Source organism: Phaseolus vulgaris, chromosome 3 (genome assembly GCF_000499845.2).
Source record: "Phaseolus vulgaris cultivar G19833 chromosome 3, P. vulgaris v2.0, whole genome shotgun sequence".
NCBI lineage: Eukaryota > Viridiplantae > Streptophyta > Magnoliopsida > Fabales > Fabaceae > Phaseolus > Phaseolus vulgaris.
Window position 1 is genome coordinate 19613592 of NC_023757.2, and position 10824 is coordinate 19624415.

A 10824-nucleotide genomic window follows, 5' to 3' on the forward strand; every position below is an offset into this window, starting at 1 on the left:
AACGCGCACAGTATGTTAGAAGAAGCGAATGCAGACAAGGGTGCACAAAAATAAAGGAGCGGCGTTACAGAAATCAAAACATGGCACCAGAGAGTTAAGATTACAAGTAGAGTTTGAGATAAAGTTGAATGAGACAAATGAGGCGAACAGGTACATGCCCTATGCTCGTAAGAAAAGTGCAAACAGACCAGTTTTCAGTGGCCTCCGGAGTCTGGATGGGAGGAGGACGAAGCTCCGTTCTCAGCCCTCAGCGCCTGGGTAAGTTGTGACCTCTGTTGCCGGCTTATCTTCGAACCTACATCGAAGAAAACAAGCATGGTGAAGACACCACAAGACAGGACACGTAAAGACCTAGTAAAGATGAAAAGTGGGAATTTCTAAGATAATGTCTTATACATATATACTTCTCCAAAACTTCGGCGTTGTACTCCAAGCTAATTAAAGCGGCAGCGTCAAAGCCTCCCGCCTCAGCCAAGATCTGGCATGCCACCTGGTCGTTCAAGGGTAGCCTCTTGAAAGGCTTGGACTTCAAGGCTCTCGTCTCCCTTACCCAGTACAGAGGAAAACGATCCAGGGCGGAAGGCACGAGTTCGGAACAGCAGACTTTGAAAAATCTACCCTTCCACCCTGTGAAGGAGTTCTGGAAGGGATTTAGGAGAACCCTGCCAGGAACGTTGCTGAGGGTCACCCAAAGGTTGTTCCTTTGCCTCTTCACCTCAAAGAAGTGAAGAAAGATGTCAACCGAGGGTGCGCACCCCAGAAAGCCAAAGAGTATGTCGAAGGCTTTGACGAAAGCCCAGCTATTAGAGTACAACTGGGCTGGAGCAGCGTTAATCTCAATCAGTAGTTCCCTCTCAAACCTGGAGAAGGGCAGGCGCACGCCGATGCTTTTGAAGACCACCTGATAGAAGTAGAAGAAGGGGACCCCGTCGTTGGCCCGTTCGTCTCCGCACACCGGCTCCCTTAAGGTGCAAGGGAGCACAGTGATATCATTATCATGCCTCCTCACGAAGGCATGATGATCGTAGGAGCACGAATCCCCCATGTGTTCCCTTACGGCCCTGGTGGAGAGTAAGCTGGAGCATTCGTCGAGGAGCTCGCGCGAGGCCCATGCATAAAGGTCCTTGGGGTTAACCCTAGGGGAAGGAGCATGGGAAGACATGTCGGTGCAAAGTATCAGCAAAAGAACTGGGAGATCGAAGGAGAATAACGCGTTGGGAGTACGGGAGGAAAAACGCCGACTAGAAAGAACGCAGAAGGAATTCTGTGTAGCGGTGCAAGGAGGGTGCGGAAACACAGAGATGATGGACGCAGGTATAAGATTTCGAAGATCTAAACATTGCAGTTGGAGCGCCAAGTGACGCAAATGGGAGCACCGTGCGATCGAGCCACGTGTCAGAGGATGGGTGGATGATCCTGGCGTCACTGGTTAACATTCAAAAAACGTCGCGTCGACAGAATGCCCAAGGGTACGATACGCCGTCGAGAATGAGAGCATTTTGTCAGAAGCTCAGAAAATGTCAGGATCAAGTCAAGTGAGGGAACGTCCCATCAGCCATACGGGAAATGCCACGTGGATGGCGCGGGCGAGACCTTAAGCTCTCCGCTACCCCCAGGCGTCGACCAGAGTCGAAGTCAAAGTCAATGCCAAGGTCAAGTCAACAGTTTGATCGCACCAGGCATCGCCAAGACACTGAAGGCGTCGCCAGTATAAGACGCTGGAGGCGTCGCCAGTATAAGACGCTGGAGGCGTCGCCAGTATAAGACGCTGAAGGCGTCGCCAGTATAAGGCATCAGCGGCGTCGCCTCCCCGATACCCACAGGTAGGAAAGACTGTGGAGGGAGACGAGATCGCCAGAAGCTAAGTAAGTCACCGGCAGGGGTGCTCCCAGATACCCATGGGAGAGAAAGACCATGGAGGGAGCGACCCCATGGGGGGCTTCGAGCCTTCCCGGTGCTTGGCGTTTGCAGACACCCTGAAGAAGATACGACACTACGGTAGTAGGCCTCTCCTTAGGCGTGGGCGCCAAGCACCCATAATCAAGGGACAGATCGCCTTGGTGTTTGAGACACTCCATGGACGATACAGCGCTGTGAGACAGGCCTCTCCATGGGCGTGGGCACTGAAACGCGACCTTGTCCCAAGTTTTTAGGACCTAGAGCAGGTCTCGACTTTTGCGTTTGCAGAGAGAGCGGAGTGGCTAGCGCCTTCACGAGGGAGAGGCCTCATAGATACGAAGGCTGAACAAGTTTGAGGTGCACGTTAGAAGTGAGGCGTGATCACCCGACACAGCGAAAGAAACAGGTAAAATTACAGGTAAAGCAAATGAAGCATACAAAAATAAAGAACGAGGGTGAAAATATCTGCCAAATAGTGCTCAACAAGTATGCAAGCGTTATACAAGTGCAAACGGTTCAAAAGATTTACAAGTTTATCAAAGGTTGGCAAGAACGAATATAAAGCACAAAAGGTAAAGGTGGCGGCTGAAAGTCGGCGTTTCAGTCATCCAATTTGAGGGGCACGACACGGCCGTCGACGACATGGTGGGTAGGATCGCAATTAGAAACATTGATCCCCGGGCCAAAGCCTCCTTGAATCCCTCCTCGAAGGTGCCGGCCATGTCATCGATGAGTGCCTTCTTGGCCTTTTCCAACTCCTCGATGGTAGAGTCCCCGGAGGCCACCTGCTTCTCCAGAGCCTCCTTCTCTACTCGGAGCCTGTTGACCTCAGTTTGCAGCTTGTCATGGTCAACCTGGAGAAGGCCCAATGCCTTGGCCTGGGTGGCCATTTCCTCCTCCATCCACTCCAGTCTTTCCGCCTGCCCATAGCACTGGTCCTCCAAGTCCTTCTGAAGCTCTTCGGAGGCCTCCGCCATGTCTTGGAGATCCGTTATTTGAACTTGGAGAGACACTTCCCGGACGTAGAAGTCAGCCTCAAGTTCCATCGCCTCGCCTAGTTGCCTGTCAGCCTCCTCTTTGGCCTCTTGGGCCAACTTTAGAGAGGCTTGATAGGCCTCATTTTGGCATCCCAGAGCTTCGTTCTCCTCCTCCAGAGCGGCCACTTTTTCTTTCAGGGCCTGGAGGGCTTGTGTGTTTGAAGCGGCATTTCTAGCTTGGGTGCGCCAATCGAGGGCCACGGCCAAGAAGGCTCCTAAATAGAAGGGCATTCCTTCTTTCCTGTCGGAGCCTTCTGGCATCAATCCTCCGTTGAAGCCCCTCATCAGATGCATGATGGGAGGAGGAATGGCAATGAGATCGGGGGCAGACTCGGCCCCTTCGCCTTTTTCCTCTTGGACTACTATGGGTTGGGGAGAGGTAGCGCTAGGGGGATTGTCCCTGAAGGAATCCCCTCCCTAGGGTGATGCTGCTGGTAGGATGGGAACCGTAGCAGCCTTTCTCCTCTTGAAGACTACCCCACTGTCAGAGTCTTCGTCATCGAAGAGGATTTCCAACACCCTTTTTCCTTTGTCAAGGGGGGCTGGAGCAGGTGATGAGGCCACAGCCAGTGGCATTGCGGCGATGGGCGGAGGTGAATTGGGTGTTTGAAGTGTTTGGGTGCTACGTGGGGGTGGTGAAGATGGGCCTAGTGGAGTTTCGGTGGTGGTTGGTGTTGTTGAGGGCAAGGATAATGGGTGGTTTGGGTCAGCAGTGGGGGTGGTGGAGGCGCCAGCCTTGGAGGCGCGAGCAGCCTTCAGTGCTCTCGCCAAGACCATCCTCTTGGATGAATCCATCACTGATCCTGCATTCCGACAAACCAAAGAACAGAGGTTAAAGCCACGCCAGACCAAGAACAAGGCGTCAGTTACACACAAAGCACAGAATGCCAATCCCACCGCCAACACAGTTATACTGATCCACAAGGCATGCAGGTAAATGAAATAGAAAGAGTACAAATGAACACTCAGCAATGAGGGATAAGAAAGGAAGGACAAAAGGCAACAAGGAATGAGCCTCCCTACCAAAATAGGTGGACAAGGTGTGATGGAGGAGGGCCAAGCACATCTCACAATGGAAGCCAAGACCCAAGGCTAGACCGTTATGAGCGTCTAGCCTCAAGGAAGGAGTGTCTAGGACGTGATGAGGGAAGGCTACACATGAAGCGTCTAGGAGGAGACCTAGACCGTCTAGGACCCATTACAAGGTCAATGGCTAAGCACATTCACGCCCAATTGGATGAAGCCACGAATGGAAGAGAGAAAGCCTTGTACATGTTACATGGAGGCCCATTAGGGATGCTTAGTAATTAGAGTAGTGCTAGAAAGCATAAAAGAGTGAACATTCTAGAATCTCTCCTTACTTGGCCGGTCATGAGCATGTGCCATGTGCCTTGTCATTTTTGCATTTCATTTGGCTCTCATTTCATTTACACTTAGCTTAGTATTTACGGCCCTATAGCCTTAAATAGGGAGGCCATCTCTTGTATTTTCCAAGTTTATTGTGAGTAAAGTTATGCTGCCATTTTGTGCCAAGCTTTGCTTCTCCCTAGAACTCTAGGCTCTAAACTTCACATCCTTCACCTTTCCTTGGGCTGGCCGAACCTCCCAATGTTCATACACACCATGCACCTTCAAGATCAACATCACTCTTAGGAGGATCTTGCACACACACATCCATGGCTTCCGCACCATCTCTTACATGATTCAAGAAGAACTTCATGAATTTTGCCATCATTTGGTATCATGAGCTTAGGTTCTCCAAGATGAGTTGTTCTTGGTCTTTTCATTTTTAGTTCTTCTTTATTTCATGTTGTTCATCTTATTTCCATAATTGTCTTGCTGATTTTTACATTTTAATTTGTTTTGGTGTGCTGTTTGGAAGATCCAACCGGTGCACTTTGTTCAATTGATCTTGAACAATTCTTGTGCAAATTGTGATAGGATTCCATACACCTTTGAGTTGCTGTTTTCTTTTAGGTTTTTGAGTCTTTATTGCACTTTTAATTTGGTTCATATTATGCTCTTTGAGTCTTTAATTTCTTAATCCATATATGTTTTGTCAAGTCATGTTCATCCACAATGTCATCAATTCATAGTAGTCCTTTGATTGGCTTGATTGTTTCTTGATTTTGGGTATATGCTTTTGCTTTGAATCTGCTGTTCATTTGATCTTTTGGTGCCTTTTAATTTTAGTTTGAGTTCCTATTTGTGTTTAGATCTTACACAAATTCCTTTTCTCAATTCCATTGTGTTTAAATTTTGGTATGTTACTGTTTTTTCCAGTTTTTCCAGAATCCCCTGTTTCACTTTCTCTGTGCTGGCTGTTTTGTTCCAGAAAAATATTTTCACTCATAGGAAAATTTTGATTCTCTGGACTATGCAAGTTTAGAGTTTTATAGAAAGGGAAAAAAAAGAATTAGTTCAAAAGAATCACCAGAAAAAATATGATAAATCTTTTAAAATCAGTGTGCAAATCTGAGGCGCTACAGCTGGCGTAACTGAACACCAAAATTGCAAAATTTATTAAAAAAAAATGGTGCATGAGTTTTGAGTGATTCCAAAACAAGATTTTAGCTAAGATCATGAATATCTTGCATATCAAATTTCAGAATCATATCTTAAAAACACAGCTCAGCATAAATTGGGGAAAAACACGTTTCTGGCCCACAACAATTTTCCAGTGGTGCTGTTTTTTATTTTGTAATTTAATTCTAGTGCTATTCTTAGGAATTCTTTTGTGTGCCTACCTTTATTTGAGTACCTTTTATTTGCTTGCTTAATATTTCTTGGACCTCTTTCTAGTTGTCATAATCTAACTCCTTTTGGTGGTACTGTTTTATTCAATTAAATTGTTTCTTGCTTTTGTTCTTTGACCTCTAATTTGGTGCTGGAATTTATTCTCCTTTGGTGCTTAATTGAATGGAAACTTGACTTGGGTAAGGTCTAGTCTTTTGATAGGTGCTGGAATTGGAGAATTAAGACCTTCATTCTAAGGGGAAACAAAGCCAAGGCCGAATCAAGCTTTCTTGAAAAACACCACAAACACTTGGTGGGCCAACAAGTAAAGACAACAAGGAAGTCATTTAGCAAAAAGTGGATCAACAAAGGGAGTTTTCTTAATTTCCTTGCAACTTAATTTGTGTTAATTACCTCTTAATTACGTTATTAGACGGTGAGTGTGTCTTCAAGGGCTGCAAGTGTCCAAGAAGCCTCACCTAGGGCCGACGAGTATAGAACTCTTTAATTAGCAATTGTTAATTGTTTTTAGTTGTTTCTATATTGCTTAATTAGTAACGCTTTGTATGTGTGGTTGTTTTAAGCTTTGTTAAAACCGTCTAGCTTTGTTAATTAGTTAGCATACATTGTTTTCTTGCATTGAATTTTTTTTTGATTTCTCAACTTAATTGTGTTCTAAGTAGTTTACTAAGAGGAAGTTTTGTGTGAAGATATTGAGGGATAGTTTTTGGCTAAGGCAAAGGCTTGGTACTTAAGTAGTCCTTTGTGACTCACCTCCCTTACCTGGAAAACTACCTTCTTTGACTTTCCTAAATTTCCTCAAGGTAAAACACTTATATACACAAAAACTTTAGCCATGTCTTCTCCTCCTCACTCTCCAAAGTCTATTGAAAGTGAAGTCAAATCTATAAAATCTCTTTTCAAAGAAGTTTCACAAGCTGTGCAAATGATTTCTTTTAGACAATTGGAGAATGAGAATAAAATTAATGAATTGGCTAAAGCCCAAGAAGAGAAATCTCAAAAATCACAAAAATCAAAGAAAACTCATACTCACGCATCTAGGAGTAATGAGTCTCTAGGGGAGGGAAGCCTTAGAATTAATGACTATTACCAACCACCCCCTAGAAGGAATAGGCAAAGGGAGCAAGAGGGGCCAAGGGAAACTAGAGTAGACTTACCTCACTTCCATGGTAAGGATAATGTAGAAACCTACATAGATTGGGAGATGAAAGTAGAACAACTCTTTGCTTGCCATAGGGTGAGTGAAGAACGTAAGGTACCCCTAGCCACCCTTAGCTTCCAAGGGAACTCCATGTATTGGTGGACCTCTCTCGAAAGAGAAAGGCGTCTTCATAGGGAACCTCCCATTACATATTGGAATGACCTTAGGGGAGCCCTAAGACGCCGACACATACCTTCCTACTACCATAGGGAGTTGATGGATAAGCTCCAAAGACTCCAACAAAAAAACATGAGTGTGGAAAAGTATAGACAAAAAATGGAGCTCTACATGATGAGAGCATCCATTAGAGAAGAGGAGGATACCACAATAGCTAGGTTCCTTAGTGGCCTATCACTTGAGATAAGAGATAGAGTGGAGCTCTTACCTTACCAAGACTTGAATCATGTAAGAAAATGGTGCGGAAGCTATGAAGGTGTGTGTGCAAGATCCTCCTAAGAGTGATGTTGATCTTGAAGGTGCATGATAGGTATGAACATAGGGAGGTTCGGCCAGCCCAAGGAAAGGTGAAGGATGTGAAGTTTAGAGACTAGAATTCTAGGAGAAGCAAAGCTTGGCACAAAATGGCAGCATAACTTTACTCACAATAAACTTGCAAATACAAGGTGTAGGCCTCCCTATTTATAAGCTACTTGGCCGTAAGTTTTAAGCTAATGCCTAATGAAATGAAAACCAAATTAAATGCAATTCACAAAGCCATGTGCCATGTGCTCATGACCGGCCACACCTAGAGAGTTTCTAGAATGTTTCACTCAAATGTGCTTTCTACACTACTCTAATTACTAAGCACCCCTAATGGGCCTTTATGCAACATGTACAAAGCTTTCTCCCTTCCATCCGTGGCTTCACTCCATTGGGCTTGAATATGCTTAGCCATTGACCTTGTGATAGGTCCTAGACGGTCTAGGTCTCCTCCTAGACGCTCCATGGGTAGCCTTTCCCCTTCACGTCCTAGACGCTCCATCCTTCTAGCTAGACGCTCATCATGGTCTAGACGCTCTTCATGGTCTAGTGTTGAGCTTTGGCTTTCATGGTTAGATGTGCTTGGCCCTCTTCCATCACAATGTCCAAACCAAAGGACTTTGTTTCTTAAGGATGTAGATGAATACACTAGTGGCGAGGAAGAGCCTAGTGAGAGAGAGGAAGGGGGAGAGGATGAGAGGGTAGCTCCACTAGAGGGAGAATTGCATATGATTAGGAGAACCCTCAACAATCACCTTAGCACATCCATTGAAACACAAAGAGAGAACATATTTCATACAAGATGCAATGTTTTAGAAAACATATGTTCACTCATTATGGATAGTGGATCTAGTTGTAATTGTTGTAGTGCTAGGATGGTGGAGAAGCTTAAGCTACAAGTAGTTCCTCACCCAAAACCTTATAAACTTCAATGGCTTAATGAAAATGGGGAATTACATGTAGACAAGCAAGTGGAAATCAAGTTTTCCATAGGGAACTACAAAGACAAGGTTTTATGTGCTGTAGTACCTATGGAAGCTTGTCATATCTTATTAGGGAGACCATGGCAATTTGATAAGAAAACCTTGCATGATGGTCTCACTAACGATATCTCCTTCACCCACAAGTATAAAAAGTTTGTACTTAGTCCTTTACCACATTCTCAAGTGGTGAAAGACCAAATACAAATGAAGCATAAGAGGGATAAGGAAAACAAAAAAAAAAAGAGCGCTAGAAAAAGAGAAAATCCTTAGGGATAGGAAGGCGTGGGAGAAGAGTGTTCCTTCCCACAAGGTTGATCAACAAGAAAAGCCTCTTGAAAACGTTTTTGAAAATTTGCTTCTTGTTGAACAACCAAGCCTTATCTTTTGTAAAGGAGCACTTACATGCAGTACCACAAGTAGTGAACTTATGAATTTACCTCCTCAAATAAAAAACCTTTTAAGTGAATTTGAAGATCTATTCTCTAATGAGGGTCCCATTGGGCTTCCTCCCCTTAGAGGTATATAACATCAAATTGACTTCATTCCGGGGGCAAGCCTAACAAATAGGCCTGCTTATAGAACAAACCCCGAGGAAACAAAGGAGATAGAATCACAAGTTCAAGACTTGTTGGAGAAGGGTTGGGTTCAAAAGAGTCTAAGCCCTTGTGCTATACCTGTCTTGTTGGTGCCCAAAAAGGATGGAAAATGGCGCATGTGTTGTGATTGTCGAGCAATCAACAACATCACCATCAAGTATAGGCATCCAATCCCAAGGCTTGATGATATGCTTGATGAATTACTTGGGTCAATTCTATTCTCCAAAATTGACCTTAAAAGTGGATATCACCAAATTCGAATCAAGGAGGGTGATGAGTGGAAAACCGCTTTTAAGACCAAATTTGGATTATATGAGTGGTTGGTGATGCCCTTTGGGCTTACTAATGCCCCAAGTACATTCATGAGGCTTATGAATCACACCTCGAGAGATTGTATAGGTAAATATGTAGTAGCTTATTTTGATGATATCTTAGTGTATAGTAAAACCCTAGAAGACCATCTAAGTCACCTTAGGGAAGTTCTTCTAGTGCTTAGGAAAAATAGTCTTTTAGCAAATAGGGATAAGTGTACCTTTTGTGTAGATAGTGTAGTTTTCTTAGGCTTCATAGTAAACAAAAAGGGGGTCAATGTAGATCCCGAGAAAATCAAAGCCATCCGCGAGTGGCCCACTCCACAAAATGTAAGTGACGTAAGAAGTTTTCATGGGTTAGCTAGCTTCTATAGAAGGTTTGTGCCTAATTTTTCTAGTCTAGCTTCTCCTTTGAATGAGCTTGTTAAAAAAGATGTTGCATTTTGTTGGAATGAAAAGCATGAGCAAGCCTTCCAAAGGCTAAAAGTTCAACTCACCAATGCACCAATTCTATAGAGTGTGATGCATCGGGGGTAGGCATAGGTGCAATATTGTTGCAAAGTCGACACCCCATTGCTTATTTTAGTGAAAAACTCCATGGTGCCACCCTCAACTACCCCACCTATGACAAAGAGCTCTATGCTCTTGTGCGAGCCCTAAAGACTTGGGAACACTACCTTGTGTCCAAAGAATTTGTCATCCATAGTGATCACAAGTCTTTAAAATATTTGAAGGGCCAACACAAGCTCAATAAGAGACATGCTAAATGGATGGAATTTCTTGAACAATTTCCTTATGTAATAAAATACAAGAAAGGAAGCACCAATATAGTGGTCGATGCTCTTTCAAGACGGCATACACTCTTTTCAAAATTGGGTGCCCAAATTCTTGGATTTGACCACATAAGAGAGCTTTACCAAGAAGATCAAGAACTCTCATCCATCTATGGCCAATGTCTACATAGAACGCAAGGAGGTTACTATGTGTCCGAGGGATATCTTTTTAAGGAGGGAAAACTTTGCATTCCCCAAGGAACACATAGGAAACTCCTTGTCAAGGAATCACACGAGGGGGGACTCAAGGGCCACTTTGGAGTTAATAAGACTCTAGACCTTTTAAAAGCAAAATTTTGTTGGCCACACATGAGGAAAGATGTCCAAAGACATTGTTCTAGATGCATATCATGTTTAAAAGCAAAGTCTAGAACAATGCCTCATGGACTCTACACCCTTTTGCCGATTGCAAATGCTCCTTGGGAAGACATTAGCATGGATTTCATTTTAGGACTTCCTAGGACTGCAAGAGGCCATGACTCTATCTTTGTGGTAGTGGACCGTTTTAGCAAAATGTCCCATTTTATTCCTTGCCACAAGGTAGATGATGCTCAAAATATTTCTAGACTCTTCTTTAGAGAAGTGGTGAGACTTCATGGTCTCCCTAGAAGTATAGTATCCAATAGAGATCCCAAGTTTATCAGCCACTTTTGGAAAACTCTTTGGGGAAAACTTGGAACAAGACTACAATTTTCAACTTCTTGTCATCCTCAAACAGATGGCCAAA

At 44.1% G+C, this 10824-nt stretch overlaps 1 protein-coding gene across 1 annotated transcript; it reads right to left on the bottom strand.

Moving 5' to 3' along the window:
• Window positions 1–2435: 2435 nt before the first annotated feature.
• On the bottom strand, window positions 2436–3230 carry LOC137839296 (uncharacterized). The gene has a single exon (XM_068648417.1). It carries the CDS (start codon window positions 3228–3230, stop codon window positions 2436–2438), a length of 795 nt encoding a protein of 264 aa, XP_068504518.1.
• Window positions 3231–10824: the final 7594 nt, after the last annotated feature.